Source organism: Mauremys reevesii, linkage group 7 (genome assembly GCF_016161935.1).
Source record: "Mauremys reevesii isolate NIE-2019 linkage group 7, ASM1616193v1, whole genome shotgun sequence".
In the NCBI taxonomy this organism is placed as follows: domain Eukaryota; kingdom Metazoa; phylum Chordata; order Testudines; family Geoemydidae; genus Mauremys; species Mauremys reevesii.
In genome coordinates this window covers 99,899,496-99,922,429 of record NC_052629.1, presented here as the reverse complement: position 1 = coordinate 99,922,429, position 22,934 = coordinate 99,899,496, and the positions used below count along the sequence as shown (strand labels likewise).

The following is a 22,934-nucleotide window of genomic DNA, read 5'->3' as shown; positions in this document are numbered from 1 at the left end:
AGGTGGCCCTGTAGGTCACTGGCTGAACAGTGTAAGGACAGACAAACAGATTATTATAGTCTCCAGGGCTGTCAATCCAGCACCTTTCATCACTACTAAATTCAGTTAGAAAAATAAAAATAAATTATGCCTTTGACAAAAATAACTTGTCAGCACATGTCTTTGGCTGTACTTAGGAGAAGAGCTGAACTAGTTTTTAACTGCTTCTAATTGCCAAGATACTGCAAAGCATAACATTTATAAAGGCTACAACTCGACATTTAGTTTGAGCATGCAGAACAAGGACTCTTTTACACAGCACACATGTTTGGGGCCTTATAGCTGGGTAAAGATATTCCCATATATATTAATATACTATATGAAAGTGGTAGTAAAATTCACTCAGACCTAAAGTCTAAACCATGTCCAAATTCGGTGATAACCCAGGGAATCTTAGATATCAGATGGGCCGAGAGCATACCACAGAGCTATGAAAAAGTGACAAGAGTACAGGTCAAGAAATACAGCTGGGCAATTCAAACAGTCAGAACAGGGCTCCTCTTTCTGGCAATGTCATTAGATAAGATGTGGAGACCAATCTATCTTTAATGCCTAGAGATTGTGCGTAGGTTAGGAATGAGGCCTATTGTGCAGGGCATTTTTGTTAACCAAAAAACCCCCACCAAAACCAGCAACAACCCTCCCCTCCCACAACTGTGCACCTGACTGTATTAATTTTGTCATATTTTATGACATACTTTTGGGATATATGTTGGGTCTGATCCTGCTCAGAGTCAATGGGAGATTTTCATTGACTTCTTCAGTGTGAGCAGAAACAGGCCCTGGGGACTGCAGCAATTAAATACATCAACAATAAGGACTATTTTCCTCTGGACCAGCAAAATAATGTTCACATTTTGTACAGGTGAAAACAGCTACATTAAGCCTCTTCTTGACTGCCCCTTCACTCACAGCACTAGTCTCCTCCAAAGTGCACACTTACATTCATAAAAAAGATTGCTTATAAAAAGGTTTCAAATACCAACAAATAAATCAATCAGTCTATCCAGTAGGAAGCTAAGCACTAAATTAGAGAAAACCAGACTTGCAAATATAACATTTATCTTTTAAAATATTCCCAGCGCGTTTAATTAAAAGTCAATGTCACAGTCAAGGAGCTTACATGTTAAAATGCCCCATGGCACACAGGTGAACATGATTCTTTAGAAAGCTGTTATGTCTGAAAGGGAGTGGGGTAACCCACTACGTTATTCTTTTTCCAGTATTTGGATTCAAAAAATGCTTTGCTGTTTTGCATGTAGCTTTTCAAAGCTTTCAGAATTCCATAGGATAGTTAGGATTATAACCAGGAAACAAAACATTTCTAAGGTTTGGAGAACTTCCACTAAACTTAATTTATAAGCTAATCAAAAGATTAGTGTGTGTGTGAGAGAGAGAAAAAACGGTAAGAGGGTTGGAATGTACCATACTTTAAGAGCACAGAGAGCATGCATTATTCACTAGGAAGCACATAAAGAAAGATAAATGAAAGAAGCAGGGGCAGGCGAGCAGCAAGAGGAGCCCTCAGAGCAACAAGAAATTGTTAGAGTGAGCCTTAGCATCTGGGAAAGCTGGAATCCAGGTGTCCACCAGTTTGGTCTTATGTTCTGACAACATGATTAAATACCGAGGTAGAGGTCCTTCTGCAGGGGCCAGGAGACTGCCTGATGGAAACAGAACTGTCAAGAGGAGAGGATACTGTGTCATATTTGCCTTTACAATTTCCTCATTTTTAGATCTTACTAAAGAATTTTGGGGGGACTTTTTGGCAGACTAGACCTGCGGCTTTCTCTTCCATTTTTACTCAGTTCATCCCTTTTATAAACATATTCATTCATGGATCTCATATTTTGTAGGCTTTTCCACACTGTACACTTTTCTTTCAGCAAACAAATAGCACTTCACACTATTCCCATGAACAGTATGGTGTGACTCTTTCAAAAAGCTAAAGTATATTGGGTCTTGTAGAAAATCTTTTTAATTGAGAAGAAGTTTTTCATGTTAAGATAGTTTCAGTACCTATAAAAGCTGCAGATTTTCAGATTATATCAATTCAGTTCCTTCCATATGTACATCTTAATTTAATTGGTAATGCATTTAAATGACATTTTAATATTGAATTGTGTGCATTATACAGAATGTACAGTAGACAATGATTTGATAACTACAGACTTAGCAGTCAACAGGCCATGTGACTATGGAGGTAATTTGCTAAAAAATAGACTATATATTTTCCTGAACATAAAGTTCAATGTAAGAAGATCAACGGAAGTGCACTACTCAGTCTAAGAAAAAGACTTTTTAGTTCCACTTGAAGTTTCACATTAAAATACAAACAGCCAACGTATGGATTTTGTGAATACCCAGGTACATGATGAAAACAAATGTGGACTTAGGAAAACAACCCCCTTTTGCCTAATGCTTCCAGCCTGATCGTGAGAAGTACTGAGTGCTCTGTTATCCAATAGAGGTTGAGGGAACTCAGCATGTCGCAAGAGATCATCCCATCCCTTTGCAGGATTGGGCCCTTAGTTTGTGTACTAATTAGCATGAATCTGTGATGTGGTGGAATCTCTTTGTACTGCCACTCGGGATAGGTAGGTTCAAGAGGAACTTTAGGACTCCCATTTCCTAGGGGGTGTCAATAACTGCCTTTTGGGTTTACGGTGCAGGTCCAGGCATCTTGGAAGCCTGCACTTTGCCAGCTAAGCCACTGAGGAGCACAAACAGCTCAGATAACAGTTTTTATAGCACACACATCTGCTGGAAAGTAGACAACATATAGGCAGCAAAGTGGAATAGAGGATGGCTCTGGAAATCATCAGAGAAAAACTCCAAAGAATATAGAGACAGATTAGAGCCTGCTCTCTAATCTGATCTCCATAATAACCATAATAATAGGAAATATGATGTACATAATATTTATGGCAACTGCTCTGCTGTGCTCACACAGCATCAGTGCCCAGAATGCAGAGTTCCCCTCCAAGCCCTTACAGGCTTTTTCCCCCTGATTTGAAATAAAAATAAAGAAATACATTAAGGTAAAGCAAAAAGAAAACAATAACCTTTAAACAAGGAACACATGTCTGATTAATGTTCATTACAAACCCAAGAAAGGTTTCCATTCCATATTGGTGGGAGGGTTCTTTTTAAAAGCCTTGTGTACCCCAGAGGAAAGTGAGTTTACTTTCTGCTGCACTGTGCTATCTGCTGTACCACAGAAAGAGCAGGTGGCTCACTTAGTGTAATTATACCAGTTTGATTCTAACCCATTTTTTAAATTCACTGGCAACGGCCAGCTTAGTCTGTTTAAATAATCCACTTACTGTGTTTAAATTTTGCTTTCAGCATGCAGCTCAGTCACTCTCAGTTAGTGGATCTGATGTTGGCTTCATTCTTTCTAGGTGCCTCATAGCTAAACATGAGCCAATTAGCCATTCCAAGTTGGCTATCGCTGCACACTAGATGGATTCTTCACTTCATTTATGTCAATCATGGAGCTCAGCATCACTGAAGTTCTGGTTGAACACCTATTTAAAATGCCAATATTCTGCTGGGTAGGAGAAAAGCAAAGGTATGGAGGCGAAGCATTAACCTTTGCATTTAACGCCGATTTTTAACTTGGATTAAATAAGATGGCTTGCTTCTTGTCCTACCATCCCAGAACCATTTAGTAAATAGGAATTAGTTCACTTCATTCCATAATAATTATTGAAAATGTAACAGTAAACAAATAACAATTCCTTTGCCAGCAGAATGAAGGTTGCCACCATCAGAAAACTAGGATTTCGGACTATTCACTGAGTGCTAGATCTTCTCATTTTGGGAGAGCTCTTTACTGTGTGTGATGCACCACTGTCCAGCCCAACAGGCGCACAGGAAGCATACGGCCTCTACGGATATGACTACGCTACAATCAAGCGATGTGACTGCAGCAAGTATAGACATACCTGAGCTAGCTTTAAAATCAAAGCTCGCTTGAGAACCACAGCAGTGACAGCGGCATGGGTGGCGGGTGGGCTTGCTCCACATGCCCAGAATCCTGGGTACATATTCGAGTAGCCACCACCCCTGCTGCTCAGCTTCAGTGCTGTTGTTACTCGAGCTAACTTTGACTTACCAAGATCAAAGCTAGCTGGGGTATGTCAACACATACTGCAATTACACCTCTCGACTGGAATGTAGACATACCCGAAGAGAATGAGCTTCCTGTTGCACAAGGGAATCACAAAATGTCACACCTCTTTAAGGGGTGCAGCATACTCCTCTCCCTCCCTCTGTGCAGCTGGCCAGCTTCACTGGCTGGTAGGGATTGGGAACATAGGCTTGGATCTATCTATGGCCCCATCCCATTCTGCTTCCTTTAGATACTAGTTTTCCACAGGGGAATAATTAGGGAGTAGTTCTAAATCCAAGGACTACAGTTCTTCCCAGCTGGTATATGGGGCATACAACGGTGAAGGGATGGAGGGAGGCTATTTAGAGCTGTGTAAAAACCAGGCAGAATCTAGTACTGAGTTGGGAGACAAGGTTAACATATCCTTGCAAAATTCTACATGCCCACTTCCCTGGAGTAAGTAATTTATTTTGATGGGCACATAAAAAAATTCATTTGTTTTTTTATTACGATGTTGGTAAGGGCCAGTATGTAGATTTTTGCCTGACCTGGCCAATTTTCATGATAATTTTGCGAGGCTGAGAAGCAACTCCTTCCCCTTTATCTCTGGGACACTTTTGTCTTTTCTGGCTCGTCTTTTCTAAAGAGGAGAATCTCCAGATTTCTATAGGTTAAATGGTTTTCTATTTCCTCTGTGACTTGCTTTAAAAATCTGTTTAACCTACACTGCAGTATATAGGGTCCAATTCTGCTCCCATTGAAGTCAATGGGAACAGGATTGGACTCAGAGTCTTACTTCAGTATCATACTCCAATAAGCTATACTGTGTTAACAGGAAACTCATTGTAGGCCAAGTCTCCAAGACTTGTAACAGTCCATGCATGTGGCATCAAATTACAAAGATCACCTGGAACATGAGCACAAGCAGAATCCAGCCACTCAGTCAACTTTGGGCTTGTTTTATTTGAACTTGGTTTTATTTTACTTTATTTATACAAACCTTTTTTTAAGGGAGAGAGGGTTGTAAAATTCTTACCTTTTAAAGGAGCCCATTGTTAGCAATTTGTTCATCACAGCCCCCTCGATCTCACCAAAAAAGTTCCCAGTCTGAGGAGGAAGAACATAAATGACCAGAAGTGGGATAAATGCAAAAAAAGAGTGGATACAATTTAAACTGGCATATCCTAGGATCTGACAAGAGTGGCTTTGACAGTTACATAGATAGATTTTCAGGGCTACTGCTACATAAAAATTGAAAAGGACTTAACAGTCATGACAAGTTATGGGGATTACAGGGTAAACCCCTGAGCAGATGGGAGAGTTTATACAATGGATTGAGGTACATTATATAACATCTAATGTCAGAAATAAAAACCACCCAAATCTCAAGCTTGTAAAGAAAATGCAACTAATCTGATCACAAACCCCTTGTGATTAAAATGCTACTCCATAAAGATATAAACTGGTTTTGAAAGGATTTCCTAAATGGTCATAAAAAAGCATTGTTTATAATTCCTGCATGACCTGTTTATGGAGCTGGAACATTACATTTCACCAATCCTATAAATTTTCACCCCATTCAGAGTCATTTCCTGCTTAAAACCACTCATCCCGATGAATGATCCATGTTGCCTTTGTTCAGTAAATGAAAAGATGTGGAATAATGAAGACAAATCTCTGATGAGAAAACAAACATTCCTGTTATGAATTTGATATACAATCTGGAAGAGACCACATTATCCATTAGGCCTGGTCCTGACAGCTATGCAAATGGAGCTGTAAAGAATCATGCATGTGCAGGCCAGTGTCTGTTTCCAGTGTAAGGATGGCATTTTTATTTCAGGACCTCAGTTCACAGAAGAATTGGACATGGTCTTTGCACTGTTTAAAGGGGAAAATATCAGAATTTAGGGGAGGGGGGAGGAAAGGGCATGAATAACTAGACCCTAGTTTTCATTACAAGTAACTTACGTGACCTCAACTATACACCTGGGAGTTTGCAGACAGAAAAGTTACAGACCTAGCCAAGAGGCATTCCTCTGTCTAAAGAGCAAGTATTGCCTTTTTCACTGAGGGGAAACCTGGGACATTTTTCAAAACACATGAGTGTGTAGGGGCAAGGAGAACATTTTTATTTTATGTGATTAAATGCACCAGTTTCAATAGCACTAGCTGATTGATGATAAAGAAGAATTATCCTAATTGCAAGACAGGAAATCAGACAGCGTCAAACAAGCCCAGACCAGGAAAGGCTGGTATAACATTAGATAGCAGAAAATCTGATTTGCCAAGTCATGAGTCAGTTGCATTCAGGCATTTAAAGGACAGCTTTCACTCAGAATACCTTTTTTTACACTTTTAAACATTAGCTTCTCCTCAGAAATCAGTAACCTTTACACAGTTTGTGGTTTTTAAAAAACATTTGAACTGCTTAGTTTAGATCAAGTAAAGAAATGTATTGCCCAGATGTGAGGCATGGCTCTTAGAGCCAGGGCTGGCTCCAGCTTTTTTGCCGCCCCAAGCAGCGAAGAAAAAAAAAAAGCCGCGATTGGCAGCACTTCGGCGGCAGCTCTACCGCACCGCTTGATTCTTTGGCGGTAATTTGGTGGCGGGTCCTTCCCTCTGAGAGGGACCGAGGGAACTGCTGCCGAATTGCCGCCGAAGACCCGGACATGCCACCCCGTCCATTGGCCGCCCCAAGCACCTGCTTCCTGCGCTGGTGCCTGGAGCCGGCCCTGCTGAGTGCTGCTCTAGTTACTTCTGAAGCAGGAGTCCTCCAAATATCAGCAGAGAAGGAGAATCACAGATATTAGGGTAACTGATAGTGCCCCTCCTCCTCACGCACAAAGGAGACAGCTTTGTGTGGTGTGCAGCAAAGGATTATGGGAAAACAGAGGACCCTACCATAGTCACGGTCCATTTTGGTCAATTTCATGGTCATAGGATTTTAAAAATAGTAAATTTTGTGATTTCAGCTATTTAAATCTGAAATTTCACAGTGTTGTAATTGTAGGGGTCCTGACCAAAAAGGAGTTTGGGGTGGGGGTTTGCAAGGTTATTGTAGGGGGGTTGCGGTACTGCTACCATTACCTCTGCACTGCTGCTGGTGGCAGTGCTGCCTTCAGAGATGGGCAGCTGGAGATTGTCGTGCCCTCAGTCAGCAGCCACCACTCTCCAACTGCCCAGCTCTGAAGGTATCAGTGCAGAAGTAAGGGTGGCATGGCATGGTATTGCCACCCTTACTTCTGTGCTGCTGCTGGCAGGATGCTGCCTTCAGAACTGGGCACCCAGCCAACTGCCACCACTCTCTGGCTGCCCAGCTCTGAAGGAAGTGGAGGAGTAAGGGTGGCAACACCATGAGACCCCTAAAATAACCTTGTGGCCCCCTGCAACTCCTTTTTGGGTCAGGACCCCCAATTTGAGAAACACTGATCTCTCCTGTGAAATCTGTATAGTATAGGGTAAAAGCAAACAAAATACCAGATTTCATGGGTGGAGACTAGATTTCACAGTCCGTGACGCATTGTTCATAGCAGTGAATTTGGTAGGACCCTACTGATTGACAGTGCTGGGCATGATAGAGACAGGGGCCAGCAAATCTCTCATCCCATCAACTGCTGGGGATTGGGGTACAACACAGGTGTGGGAAGTGGCAGCTGAGGGTCCATGGCCCTTGCCAATGGTGCGGTCTTTGTGGTTTTTTTTTTTTTTTAACTGGCTTCGCTTACCTGTGGTGCTGCTGTAACAGACTCCTACCCATTCACCTGCTCCAGGTCCTTACAGCAGCACCACGTTGTTCTCACCCACTGTTCTTTCCTCTATAAGGGACACAATTTTTTTTTGGTAGTGACAGTGGTGGTAGCTCCTCTGAGCCTTAGGTAGGACGTGGGTCCCATTTGCTGGCTGCCGTACAAACAGGTGGGCAGACATGGACCCCACCCTGAAGAGCATAATATTGAAATAAACAAGACATACCGGGGCGTGGGAGGAAGGATTATGACATACATGCAAGCAAAGGAACAGGCTGGCAAATGTCAGGTTACTGGTAGGTTCTTTGTTTTGTGTTTCTATTTGTGTTTATTGTGGGGGCCAGGATGGGATTAGGAAAGAGAGCAGAGGATGTGTCAATAGGAGCAAGTGGGTAAGGAAAGGCTGGACAGGGAAGGTCTGCTGGTAGCAGGAGGACTGTGAGGGAGAGGTCAGAGTAATCAGCCCATCCATAGAGGAAAGAAAGTCCAGGAAGCTGAATGTCTATGACGTTACTTGTGTTTAGAGGTTGTGAAGGGGTGTGTGTATGCGCACCAGAAGGAGAGTCCTCTACTCACGTCTGAGTTTGGAGGCCTAGTTGCCCCCCTCAATTGCTGTCAATCCTAGCTCCTGTGCAGCATGAGTCTGTTCTTGTGGGTTGAGTCCACCCCATGGCATCATTCTCTTACTCTTTCAGTTCATGTGCAGGAACTGAACTCCTAGCTCAGGATCTGCCGGGTCTTCTTCCTGCCCTGCCAGTATTTTACTGCCCCTAGATCCTGCTGTGGGTTAATCTCTTTGCTGCCAGGTAGGAGAGGATTTCTACGGTGCCACTGCCCTGAGAATGAGTAGCTGAGCAGTGCCACTCAATCCGCCACAGCAGAAATACCTCTCCTTGCTCCCCTAATGCAGTTCTTCTGAGGACACTGCAAATCTGCCAGCAGCCCTGGACCCCACTCACTGGCTGCCTCTATTCAATCCCATTCCAGCCCTTCCAGCATCTGGTAGAGTGACAGAACTGTGGACCCTAATTGTCATGTCCATTACACCCATTCCCAGCACTAAATATCTGCCTTGCCTCCTTTGTGGGGGAGGGTCAAAGTCAATTTCTGCCTCTATGCCCTTGATACTGCTATGAGCGGGCCTGCTTGTGATGCAGTCAGAATAGACTTTGAAACAGAGCTGGTTGGAAGGTTTTCAACCAAACATTTTTCCACCGGAAAACACTGATCTGTCACAAGTGAAAAATTTTACATTAACTTGTTGATTTTGATGAATCTAATATAACACAGGAAGGTTTCCAAATTTGCCTGTCGGGCAGGTTTCCCAAGGACACCTTGCTAATTTCCTGCCATCTCATCTGCTTGGCTCCTTGGCAGCCCCCCTGACTGATTGCCTCAGAGTTGGGACCTCAGGGCTTCCAGGGTCCCAGCTCTTTGGCAGCCCCACCATGTGGAGTGCTTCAGAGCTGGGGGCTCCAGGGCTTCCAGACTGCTATGCCAGCTGGCTTCACACAGCTTGGGGAGCCTGCTGGCACAGGAGTGTGGACGCCCTGGGGTCTCCGACTCTGAGGCAGTCAGCATAAAAAAGTTGCTATGACGCCAAGGGTGCTGGAAGCGAAGCTGCTGACTGAATTAACATGATTCTTGTCAATTTCACGGCTGCCCACTATTGAACTGCAGTGGTGAAAGTGACCAGTTTGGTCAGCCCAAATATGATTCTTTTTTGTGAGAGGAAGGGTCAGGGTGAGGGAAGATGTCTCTGAAAGAATTTAAGGTTCTACACCCCAGTAAACCTACTTAACCAAACTTAATTCAGCTGAGATCTAGCCAGAAATATGGGCATTTCAGATCACAACTCCACAGAGTTCAACCCAAAAGAGAGCCTGTATTGGACATTCCTGTTCCATGTGGGGCCTGATGCTGCTGCTGCTCATGCAAAATTCCTGCAAAAGTTGATGGGGAGTGTTTGCTGAGTAAGGGCTACGGAGTTAGGCCATTAGTCTTCCATTTTCCAATCAGCTGTCCATGGTCACAACAATCTAATGTTTTGAATAATCTCTGGAGTAATCCTGATTTTACCCCAGTCCTCTTTATTGTGATGCTGAATGCCAAGTTTAAATCTTGTACCTTAAATGACAGTAATCTGGTTCAGAACATAGAAACTCGGGAACAAACAGATTTAAAGTATAGGATTTCACTATTACAAGTTTGAGAGTAAGACCCTCCTAAATGAGGTAAAAACTACATGTGGAACCATCTTCCTTGAAGTAAAAATTCCTCAAGGGGAACAGACACCTCTGCAGCAAAGAGTTCTATAATTTGAACTTTATGAGTTTAGAGCAGAACCACCCCACTGTGAGCTAGAAATTCTTTGAGGCCCTCTGAGAGGCAAGTTACATTCTTTGAGGGAGGGATCTTTTTAATCTCATGCTACTTATTCCTTAAATGTGGATCATTGTCTTAATGCTTCAACACTGAAGACCATGTTTAATAAACAAAATCAAACAAACTAAACCTTTTCTAACATGTGATATGGGACTGGTTAATGCCACTTACCTGTCTGTAGTCTTCAGCTACTAAAATAAATCCATTGTTATCTATGAGGTAGCAGTTAATTGCCTACAAAATAATAAAGCCACAATTTCAAGTCTTGTTTTTAAAGCATTTCACTGATTTCATTAAGTAATGTGTTTCAATCCCATGTGTTCTCTAAACAGATAAACATTTGGGTCTTATGTAATTGTAAATGCTCAAATAAATTATAAGTGAACCAACTTTGCAGTTGAGAGCAATGATTAGGGTATCTTAAGTGAATACTTCACGCATAAATGCCCAAAACCAAGAGCTTATCGAACAGAACTGAAAATATTTTTTTAAAAAATCAACATTTTAATAATGCATTTTGTAAAATATTTCCCTGTAACAAAGAATGCAAAGGCATACAGCCCTGGTGCTCCTCCTGGCTTATGCTCTATTTAGAGAACATCATCAGCACAATGTCATTACCCTAATGATGTATTAATGAAAACATAGCGTCAACTTGGAGGACCAACAGGGGACCAGGCAATATTTTTTAATTTGTTCATAGAATGAGAGGGGGTAAAGGCTTCTGTAAAAGAGGCCCCATAGGTCTCCTAAAGGTTTTCAAACTGTGTTTTTAATTGGGACCTGGAATCGGGGGTAGGAATGTTAGCTTTAGGTAGGTCATACTTATAAATTGCATAAAGCAATGTAAACTCAAATCAGTGCTCCCCCCACACTATTTTAACCTCAGAGAATGATCTGCTACAGGCTAAGTTTTAATTACTGTTCTGCAGAATTTAAATTCAAGTTAAATTTAGTTCAAACCTTGGTATAACTCAGTTTATCTTTATTATTACTTCAGATATCTACCTCGACACTATATTTGTAACATATCTTTACTCTAGGCCTAACTCAGCAAAATATTATCGTTCCTTACACTTTATGAAATTTACATTAAAAAGTTCAGGATCACTCCCAACATAATAAATTTCATGGATTAGCTCTTAATCCAAAATCTTCTTTTCTTACCACACACAGGCCAAATGCAGCCAGGAATAAAAGGGATCCTGTGTTGCACAACAACAACTCAAGAAAATGGTCCTACAATTTGGTAAATGAAAGCAGCTAAATACAGTCTGATCCAGCAGTCCTGTCTTCAGTGGAAGTTTTGCCTGGGTAAGAACTACATGATCAGGCCCACAGCCTTCTTCACAACATGTATGCTGTGACCATTGATTCATATCTTGGCTCCTGGTTGAGAGTTGTTAAATTACTACAGAAGAAGCAGCCCTTGCCCTTGACAACCAGGAAGATAAAGTTCACGGAGTAATAATACTTGCTCACTCACTACGTTTGGAGGTCCAGTTCAGATAAGCAAATGCTTAGACACATATTTAAAGGATATCTAAATCACTTTAGCCTTCTGGATTGGATTGGAAATATGAAAAGATTTCTAGTATTTACTCTTGTGGTCCAGACTGGAAATATCGTGACAATATTATGCAGACTTGCAGGTTGAATGTTGATACTTCGGATTCTGGTCAAATACTGGCAGTGAACCCCTATCCCCAAAACTCAACTTTGCAGAAATGTCTGTTTCCAGTTTGTTTCTAACAAATGGGCAAAGGTTTGGTGAGCTTATTACTCCAACCAGTTTTGCTCATCCACAACACAGATACAGAGTGTTGCTTTGATGCTGGAACTGGAGCTCATGCGGAGCCTTTTGCTGCTCTGTTTCAGAAGCCCCACCCTATTCACCCACAACTAGGATGGGAAACCAGCCTGGCAGATGCTATGGGTCTAGCTGATGGCCTGTTTGGGAGGTCGGGAGTTGTTAATTTGCTGCAACTCGTGGATGGTTGCAAGTGCGAGTAAAAGGATGAGACTGGAAGCTAAATTAGGCCAACATGGAACACTTAAAAAAATTCTACCCTAAAGCTACTCTCCACTGGTGCAACCATCAAGGGAGGGTAGCAGCACAGAGAATGCACATTCAGCCCTGATGCATACAGGGGTGAATCAACATGTCACCCACGCACCTCCGGGGGTGGGGGAAGTTGATTTGGCTGGTGATGAAGAGGAACAGCCCCAACAGCAAGAGAAGGAGACACTTGATAAAGGACATTGGTTAGCTCCTCCCCTGCTTGAAATCTTTGCCATCCATCGGCCAGTTAGGGTGCAGAGCTGCTGATTGGCCTACATCTCCCAGCTCCAGGGATTTAACCTGGAACACAAGCTGTGTTGAGCCTCTTGTGGCTCCATTGCAGCAGCGTTACTCACTGATGCAGCAGTAGAAGCAGTCAGAATGCAGAGGAAGACAGTGGGTATCCAAAACATACTCAATATTTGGACTAGCAGACAATCTACAAAGCAATGGACTGACCCGAAAGCAGCCAGGACAGCAGATAGATTTCAGCTGGGTTTCAGGGCTGAAACCATTTGCATTCAGTGTTTCAGCAAAAGAAGCCTACAGAGGCATTGGGTCATTGACAAACAACATGGCCCTGCTTCGTGTTTTGGTTATTCTCCTTGAGGAGAATGATCTCAGGGGCTGCACAGGAATTGATTGAAGGGATAGAATGCAGAGGGTTGTTGGCTTTATTAGGCAATCATAGCTGGAGGTTGGGTTGATATGATCACTAGTGCTTGTGAGGCAGGTTGGTGAGGTGCTCCAAAGTGGACAAGGCTAGGAAGAAAGTGAATTGGGAGGTCACCAGGTTACCCGTGGAGACAAGGGGGTTGGTGGTACCGCATAGGGTCATCTGTTACAATGAGCCTTAATTTTTCAGGGATGATGATTACCTTTGTCACATGGAGGCAGTGACATATGGCTATGGAATATGAGGGAATGGGATGGGACAGGAGCTGTGATACCAAGCACTGTCACCTGGGAGAGGTATGACCAAGTTAGTCGCTAATGTCCCCTGTGGCCGTTTTCCAATGTGGTTAAAAGGATAAAATGAACAGTTCTCAGAGGTAAAAGACCTGGGATTTTGCTGATGGGCCCTGGGCTCATGGGATAGGGTGAGACCTTGTGGCCCTTGTGGGCTGAATCCCCACCCTTCTGCATCCTCTTCCTCCTCACAGGAGGTGGAGGTGGTAGGACTCACAGCGAGCTGATTCTTGGGATAGGTTGAGGAGAGTCTACCCTGAGTTATGGGTTAAATGATAGGAGCCCTGTAATCCCCTACACTGGAACCACTTAAATACCTGGTATAGGGGAGTAATTGGTGATGGGTAGGTAGCTCCCCTCCCTTATGTTTAACTTAATAAAAGTTGTGGTCTTCCGCTTAAGATCCGTCCACGTGTGTCCTCATTTTGCCGCTATATCCAGCTCAAATGCCATCCATCCATTTCAATGGAGTGGCCAGATCAACTGTAGTTTTTAGCAGCCACATAAACAGTTGCATAGAGAGTGGTTGTCCAAAGCGCAGAAACAAATAAAAACAGTCACACTGAACAAGACAAAGTTTGGCTTCATTCGCTGTTCTTTCTCAGTCAAGCAACCTGCAGATGGGAACAAAATGCCTGGATTCCAGACTGAGAAGCCATATTGTGTTTCTCATAGCCATAGCCACTTGTTAACATTGCTCAGGTTTTAGAAGGTGATGAGTGGCCTAATTCATAGATTCCCAGGCAAGAAGGGACCACTGTGATCTAGTCGAACCTTCTGTATAACACAGGTCATAGCGCTTCCCCGAAATAATTCCTAGAACAAATCTATTAGAAAAATATCCAATCTTGATTTTAAAATTGTCAGTGACGGAGAATCCACTACAACCCTTGGTAAATTTTTCCAAGGATTAATTACTCTCACCATTAAAAATGTACGTCTTATTTCCAGTCTGAATTTGTCTTGCTTCAATTTCCAGCTATTGGATTGTGTTATACTTTTCTCTGCTAGACCGAAGAGCCTATTATTAAGTATTTGTTCTTCATGTAGATACTTATAGACTTAATAAAATCATTCTTAATCTTCCCTTCGTTAAATAGATGAGCTCCCTGAGTCTATCATTGTAAGAAATGTTCTCTAATCCTCTAATCATTCTCATGGCTCTTCTATGAACCCTCGTTGACTTATCAGCATCCTTCTTGTATTGTGGGCATCAGGACTGGGCACCAGATTCCAGCCCGGGCTGCACCAGTGCCCACAATATAGATATAAAATAACCTCTCTGCTAATACTCAAAATTTCCTTGTATATGCATCCCAGGATTGCTTTAGTGGAGTACTCACTCGGATTAGGTGTTCAGCTGCTTATCCACCAAGACCCCCCATCTTTTCAGTGTCTTTGGTTCCCAGGATAGACTTCCCCATCCGGTAAATATGGCCTACATTCTTTGTTCCTAGATGTATGCATTTACATTTAGTTGTATTAAAATGCATATTGTTTGCTTGCACCCTTCTTATCAAGAGATCCAAATCACTCTGTATCAGTGACCTGCCCTCTTCATTATTTACCAATCCCGCAAATGTGTGTGTCAAGTGGGATTTATGTGCCTAAGCACCTTTGCGTGTCTGGACCTAAGTGACTTGTGCAAGGTCACACAAAGTTTGTGGAGGAACAGGAAATTAGACCCAGGTCTCCTGAGGTTCAGGCTAATGCCCTAACCACTAGCCCATTCTTCCTGTGTGCTAATAACACTAATAGAGAGAGGCACAAGCCACAAATTGAGAAATGGATCTGGGTGGTGAGAGGGTTTATATCTGGGATTTTGTTCATTTCCTGGGCTCATCTAAATACTCCATGGGGCATAATGCAGCACATGCAGGAGTGCATTCACTCATCTTTTACTTGCCGTAAATAAAAATAGACTTCTCCATATAGCAAGAAATCCAGGAAAGATTATGTAAATTTAAAAAAAGCATTGGCAAAGGACAGTTGGAGACATTTACGTGTCCAGCGCATAAGCATGAAATTCTTAAGCATGAGATTAGTTCAGGAGATAATATTATTCGGACACAGTAGGCTCATGTGAACCCTGTAGGGGTTGATTCACAACAATAACCAGGTGTGAACCATATACTTCAGGTTTGCTTGAAGGCTCAAGTTCAATGAACTTCAGACTTCAAGGGTAAAATCCCATATGCAGACAGTCCTTGGGCATGTAAATGGGAGTAGGCACGACGTCCAGAATAAATTTGGCAAGAATGCAGGCTGAAGTCTGAGAATGCATCTGATCTTGCACCTAAAACTAGATTACTCTGGAGTGGGTTCAAGGTCTGAATATTTTGCACAGCTCCAGTGTATATTAACAATTAAGTATATTAAGTATATTAACAATCATGGAATGTAATATGAATTAAAACACACCCCATGCCAACACACTCATGAAAATAACAGATTAACAAATTCATAGTCCCTCCCCCCACCGTCAAAGAAATTGACATTTCTGTTTAATTGCATGAGTGGCATGTCATCACTATTCAATGCCATTAAAAGCAAGGTTCAAAACTCACCAATTTGTTCAGCTTATGCCCACTGTGCAACTGGTTTGCCATAAAACGTCTCCCCTATTAGCTGGGTTTTAGCTGCTGCTCACCAATAAGTAAAAACTGTTGACCAGATGTCTGCCTGCCATTGAGAGCAGCACTGTAAGGGGCATTGAGACAGTTTGTGACTTTTGACATGCGACAGGATGTAAGAAGGGAAATGTTTGGTTGGGTTTGTTTTTTTACAAATCTGTTTCCTTTTTCCAGTATAGCAACTGATGGCATATTTTGTGATATATTAAAAGACTTGATTTGACAAAAAAGTTACATGTCATCATAGCTGCTTTATATAAGAAAATATGTCCATTACTATTCAGTCACTGGGACAGCCACAAGGAAGGGAATCACCTCCACCCAGTCTGGATTTTCCCCTGGCTGACGGCTTGAGCTAAATGGTAAGGAGATTCCACATAGCACTCTAACCCTACCCAGATTGCCTGAGGTTATACTCAGCTCAGCAAGCTGGTTGGATATAACTGGGAACCCATTGATACGAGTATTTAAAGGCTGTTGGAGGGGCTCCAAGGTAAAGCTTGTCCATTAAGTCCACAGCAGGCAGGCACAAAACCAACTTTAGTGGAGCAAGACTGGGGAACATGAAATTAACAATTCTACAGAGCTTATGTTTTGATCACATTTTAGGGGAAGAGGCTGTGAGCTCACCAAGCCCTAATTAAAATGGACTGAAATGCAAATGACAGCATGGAAATGGAGGTACGAAAGAGGATGGAAATGGCTGGATGGAAATCAAGGATTCTGGGGAGGGGGGGTGTATTTTTAAATTGGTAGTTGAAAAGAAGAAAGGTTAACAAATAAAAAAAAGAGGCTGCAAGCTTCAAAGGAAGGAGACGTAGGTCTCTAAAGAGAGAGACAGAAAAGGCACATTAGAGGCCATCCACATTGCCAGGGCACAGGATAATTACTGGCCTTTCCACAGTTGACTGTCAGAGTAATAGTAGAGACTGCTTGTATTAGCAGCTATTGAATGGGAGGGAAATACAGATTAACTTCAGAGATTTGGCTGACTGCTAATACTTATTTTTCTTTAGTGCTGTCGCTTAAGCCTCTGTCATCTAGTGAATTCGCTATTTAATGGAGCTAGTTGGAACATTTTCAACAAAATGAAATTTCATCAAATTCTGTTGTCTAGTCAACGTTAAAATGTTTTGCAGAGACGTATTGGCTCCAATGAAGTTGTCAGGTGTAAAGGTGGAGGATGGGAGAGACTCTCTGTTACACTCTGCAGCCTGGTGGTTCGGGCACTGCCCTGGAATGTGGGAGACCCAGGTTCATCCCTACTCTGACTGCTTCAGAATGGGATAAAAAAACCTATATTCTGAATCAGACACTTGATGCTGGGACTCCCACATCCCAAGTCAGTGCCCTACCCACAAAGACATGCACTCTCCTGCATTGAAAAGCTCAGGTTTTGATCTGAAAATGGACTTTTCAACACAATTCCATTTTTTTTTCAAAAACATTCCAAAGGCTTTGGTTTCAATCCAATGCAGAACAAAACTAAATGCAGAAACCATGACAGCTGCCATGAAATTGAATTGTCGTTTTCCAGTCAGCTCTATTATTTAGTCCTTGGAAATGCATTGTAGTTTGCTGTAATGAGTTACTAATTTGATATGTTGAAGAAGTTGCCATGCTCCATTCTTACAATGTTGGGATTTTAAATTCTGTTTCCAGAATGTTTTCTGTGTTTTTGATCCCCTGTGGAACCACCACACATTTAAAAAGTGGTATCACTATACCTGGGTCTTGGCTGTTTTTTTTTTCAATAAAACATTTGCTCAAAATGTTTTGAATGTCAAACTATGTTGGGAATGCTGGGTACAATCCCAGAAATGGGCTTGCCAGAATTGTCAGACATCGCAAACTGTTTGCAAGTTAATTTAAAGAAAAGTCTAGTAAAAATGAAAATATTTTTTTCACAAGCCTGAATTGAATGTCCATCTTAATACTTGCATATGTTTCAAACACTGTTCAAACACACTTGATGGCCCTTTTTGGATAACTTACACTATTATTGGGGAGAGGGGGGAGAGAATGAAGTTTGAATTGACTGTTCCCGGTGAAGCCCCAACTTAATTTTATACCACAGGAAATATTGTGCAATACTTACTTTAACTATTATTGTTGTTTATTTATACAGTGCTGTAATAAACTGACCTTCTCCCCAGCTCACAAATGACCCACTGCCACATGCAAAGTCTCTTTCCAGAAGTTTTGTTTTTCAAACTTAGGCAAAAGGTAACAAAAACTCAGCCCACCTGAGCTACAGCTCCCAAGGATTCCTCCCCCCCCATTTCCTGCAGGAAGGACAGAAATGTATCTTCTATGTTCTGTTCACTGGGCACTGCCACTCAAGGGCTTTTCTTTGGATGCCCTCTTTCCCTAGCAGGTTCTCACTGCCTCCCCTCCCAGGGAACTTCCTGTTGCTTCTTCCCACACGTTAGCACTCCCCCTCCCCAATTTTCTCTCTCGAGTCCCAGGTGTCCAATTTTAAACCTAATTGGGGTCAGCAGACCCGTCACAGGTTCATTTGCCCTGCTCCCCCCTAAAGGGGCCAGCCAACCTGGGACAAGCACTATGACTGAGATTGATGATATACAAAACACAGACATAAAGTTTCTTGGATTATGCTAACAGACAAACGGTCCAGTGTAGCTTTGTGCTTAATGAATCTTTCCAATGAATATTTTTACATATTAAAACTGGAAATTATATCAAGTGGGTAATCTTCAGATAACAAGGAGTAGTTATTTATTATGTAAAAATGTTCCTTTAATGAAAGCCCCATTAACTTTTTATTCTATGGTATGTATCAGGGACACATATGTGTTTTAAGATGAACAGTACAGGGGTATAGAATCCCTGAACAGCTTCTTACCATTTCCAAACTGACTTCAGAAAGTGCACTGCCTTACCTCAGATGAAGTTGCCATACTAAAAACTAAATGGAGATATAAAATGAGAAAAAGTCTATAAAATACTTACTTCATCATCACAGCTTATAGAACATCTTCCATCAAGAGACGGACACTGCAGGGGACACCAATAGGATATATATTTTACACCATTTTTTATTTTTTATTCTTGTGGTTGTCTGAACTGATATTTTAAAAATGATAAGTACAAATTTAATCAAAAACAGTAGATAATCTAGAAAAGACCACAAAAGTAGGACTATATTACATTAATTTAGTCCTGCATCAAGGGGGTTAATTCATGCTGTGCCAATTTCATTTGCTTATTCCAGTCTTTGCTGCCTACTCTATAATGATACAGGGCCCTACATAGGCAAGACTCCATTGGGACTTCAGTAGGGGTATTGTGTGAGTCAGGATTGTAAGACTGAGCCCATATTTCACAGAATACTTTAGAGATGATTATTCTCAGAAATAGTACAATCTCAATGTATTCTCAAATTGGTCATGTAATCTCTTGATCCTTTTAAAGCTGGAAGAGATTATTTTGTTAAATAAATGCACATTTTATACACAGTTTATTTATTAAAAACAAACTAGACAAAAATGATTCACTGAATACAGTTAGTCGCTAGATCATTACTTCAGGTCACTTAAAGCTAGAGAGCAGATATACCATAAGACCTGAAAAAGGGACATAACTGTGCCACCCAAGAGAGATCAGGAACCAAATTGTGACACAGTCACAATATCTGGTCCTTGGTTTCCCCTTTCCTCCAGGAGGGGCTTAATCTGTGCCAGCCCTTTACCTGACACAGCTTACTTCTCCCCCAGCACCAACTGTGATAGCTGGTAAGTTTTAGGGACAGTGGACTCAAAGCTCCATCCATTCCTAGCCCACCTGCAGTGGAATGGGTGTAGCAGTCCCATTGAAGCTGCTCCCCACACTGAACTGTAACCCATGGTTACATGCCCTACCCCTGCCTTAATTCCCTGCATGGGCATGATGGGACAGCACAGTAATAGCAATGCATTGGAAGAAACTGGAAAAAAAAGGTCATTTGAAACCATATACAAAATTTTTTGAGTGAAATCAGGTTTGTATTAAGTATATTTATTCTTACTGTTATCAAAATGCGCTGATCAACCCAAAAGATACTTGAATACTGACAAGGTCATTCCTATTTTTCATGTCGTTGTTGTATTTTTTAATTTAATGTACCCTTAGGATAATTGTTTATGGATCTGTAGGTTATACTTGGGAGGCTGGATTTGGGGAGCCTCTCCATTCATGACAATGAGTGCTGAATCAGTCCCATGTGTTTAGACTCATGATCACCCTTTTGTGTTACAATGAACTGAAAAGTACATTAGAATAGCTTACAAACATTCATAGGAAATCTAGAACTGCCTTGGCTAAATAGATCCAGAACATCACCACCTGTACAGTAAGAGAGTTGCTATGGTCTCATCTGCATAAGTAGTATCTAATTGGAACATACCTGTCTACTGGCAGTCCAAAACTTCCGCTGGAAAAATTCAAGTTTCATCTGGATACCGACAGCTGGTACAAATTATAAATAAAATCAAGGTATTAAAATATTTTACATGGTTATTTCAAATGATTCATAGGGAAAATGCTGGTTAAACCTACTTGGAAAAAATACCCCAGTGGTTAAATTTAAGAGATCCACATGGTCACATATTAAACCAGATTTATCTTTTGCTCAAGAAATCAAGATACTGAAGACACAACATAGTAGGAACTCAAATCAGGAGTTATTAAAATTGTATGCCCTTTACAGTTAAAATAAAGAAACTGAAAAGCGAGCACCAAAGCTATGGCAATTCTTTTTTTCTAGATTGATCCCATATCTCAATAATCCAATTCTGTTGTATGCTGGAAAAAAACATACCTATTCACTACTGACAGGCAAGAAGGATAAGTAAAATTTAACTGCTGTGGAATTCTACACTACAGCGGAACCCTGCTGTGGGCTGAAGTCTTAAGTTGTCCAAAGTGAGCGAAAGGTGGCAGAAAGGCTATCTATAGATATTTGTGTCAATTTTGTGAAAGTAAGCCCAAAGTGGAGTAAAAGGAATGAGGTAAAATGAGTGTGTCTAATTTAAAATATTTTTGGTTAAAGGGTTTCAAGACTCCTGATGAGGTTACCAATGGTAACAAGTTATGAACAATTTAAAAATGGTTTACTAAAACATTATAATGAAAAGCTTATATACTTTTGGAAATATATTATTAATATCTTCTTTAGTTAAAAGTTACAATTTTGAAGAAAATGGCAGAAATTACAGGACAGAAAGATTTAGAGATGCCTTACGTTGCACGCCTACTTCAATTGCTCCTGTTGGTCATTGCAGAGAGGCAGATCTGCCCTGAGATCTGGCCCCTTCTGCTTCTCTTCCATGCTAGTGTACCCCTTTGTACTGGTGGTGTCTTCCCTATGGCTCCTTTATGCTAGTCTGGCCGATGCACAAGGGCCAATGCAAGAATGAACTGGCACCTCACTGGGCATGCTGTAGCCTCAAATCCAATATAAAATTTCCTTGGACAGATCTTCCTGCAGGTCCTCCATAGGAGCTTCAGTTCTTGGAGCCTTGGTGATCAGACAGGGATTCCAGTAACTTCACTGTCATTCATTATTGAAAAAAATAATCTCCAAATTGTTTTGGAAACTCTAAGGAAACGTCATTCATTCTTTTTTTCTCTAAGACCTATGTTATGGACTGCTTTTAATCATATTTCCATTCTTCCATAATATCTTATTCAGACTGACAATTGGTATTTGTTTTCACAAATACGCTGAAGATGAAATCATGAACACATTTCATACTGTATTACCAAATATAAAAATGTCTGATATGAAACTCAAAATATACTGCTACAATGGGATGTAAAATTAACAACAGAGAAACATTTTCATATTGTATTGGTGTAGAAAAAGTTTTATCCCTGCTGTGCTTCACATGCGATACTCAATGGTGCTCTCAGGGAGATCAGCACCCCTACAATGTCCCATTAGGCACAAAACTGCTTCTTTAGGTGCCTAAATACCTTTGAAAATCTGGCCCTGAGTCCTTTATATTTAGTAATAAATTTAATAGCCTATTTAACAGTTATTAAAGAGCACCTTTCATCAAAGGATCTCAAAGCACTTCACAAAAGTGGTTAAGAATATCCTCATTTTACTGATGGGAAAAATGAGACAAGTAAGATGAATGAGAGAATTCACACAGTCAGTGGCAGAATTCAGGATAGAACATAGGTCTCCTGACTCCAAGATGCTTGCTCTAACCATTAGATAACAATGCTGCCTTTCTTAAAAGAATGCAGATTTAAATGTAAAGTAGCTTGGGGCTCAAATATTTCATTATGAAGTTCTGAAAGGTTAAAGGTCTGTGTATAGCCCAGAAATATGTATTGGTTCTAAAATCTTTTTCAAGTATATTTGATTGTTCTTAGGGCATAAAATAATCTGACCAAAAAAAAAAAAATCCTGTGCTTGTCTCAGTGCTCTTAAAAACATAGGGAATATATATTTCCTCATATGAAGCCTGCAAAAATGCTTTAGTATTACATCAGGTGTTGAAAATAAAATTATTATTCCATTCACAAGCATTGTTAATTCTTCTGAACATGAGTTCAGTCAAATAATTATAATCTGAAATATAGGAAACATTCGTAATTGCCATTTATTATACTTTACATACAGGTGACTGTTCAAAGCACTGCATGTCAGGAAAAATGAATGCTAAGGAGTTATTCACTCAAAAAGCATATAAAACACTATGTAGACTTCCTAATGACATTGCACAAACCAGCATATAAACAATAAAAAAGGATAGGATTAAAATGTCATATTAGGATATACTCTCTTCAAAGAAAACTCCTGTTGCTGCTTTCACCATAAAGTGTTAATGGGAGCTGTGTTTTCTCTTCTTGTCTTTCACCATAGAAATATATCATGTAGCACTTTGTTATTTAAAAACAAGTATAAGAAGGATTACAAAGCTTTCCTTGGGGGAATACTTCACAAGGGAAGTATGTAATCTGTTAGG

The 22,934-nt window shown here is 41.1% G+C and overlaps 1 protein-coding gene across 16 annotated transcripts in view; it reads right to left on the bottom strand.

The window, feature by feature from the left end:
• CACNA2D3 (calcium voltage-gated channel auxiliary subunit alpha2delta 3) overlaps positions 1-22,934 on the bottom strand; it is an 839,197-nt gene that overhangs the window by 50,183 nt on the left and 766,080 nt on the right. For 15 of the 16 annotated variants that reach the window (XR_005582636.1, XM_039480709.1, XM_039480711.1 and 12 more), the window contains 4 exons: positions 20,360-20,421; positions 18,928-18,972; positions 10,462-10,524; positions 5,193-5,263 (listed from right to left, as the gene is read on the bottom strand). Coding sequence is in view for 14 of the 16 variants with exons in the window: in XM_039480709.1 (XP_039336643.1) it covers positions 5,193-5,263; positions 10,462-10,524; positions 18,928-18,972; positions 20,360-20,421 (241 nt within the window). In the remaining 2 variants the exon portion in view is untranslated. Of the gene's footprint in view, positions 1-3,365; positions 3,593-5,192; positions 5,264-10,461; positions 10,525-18,927; positions 18,973-20,359; positions 20,422-22,934 lie in introns of all 16 variants that reach the window. The other variant, XR_005582637.1, reaches the window with a different exon arrangement.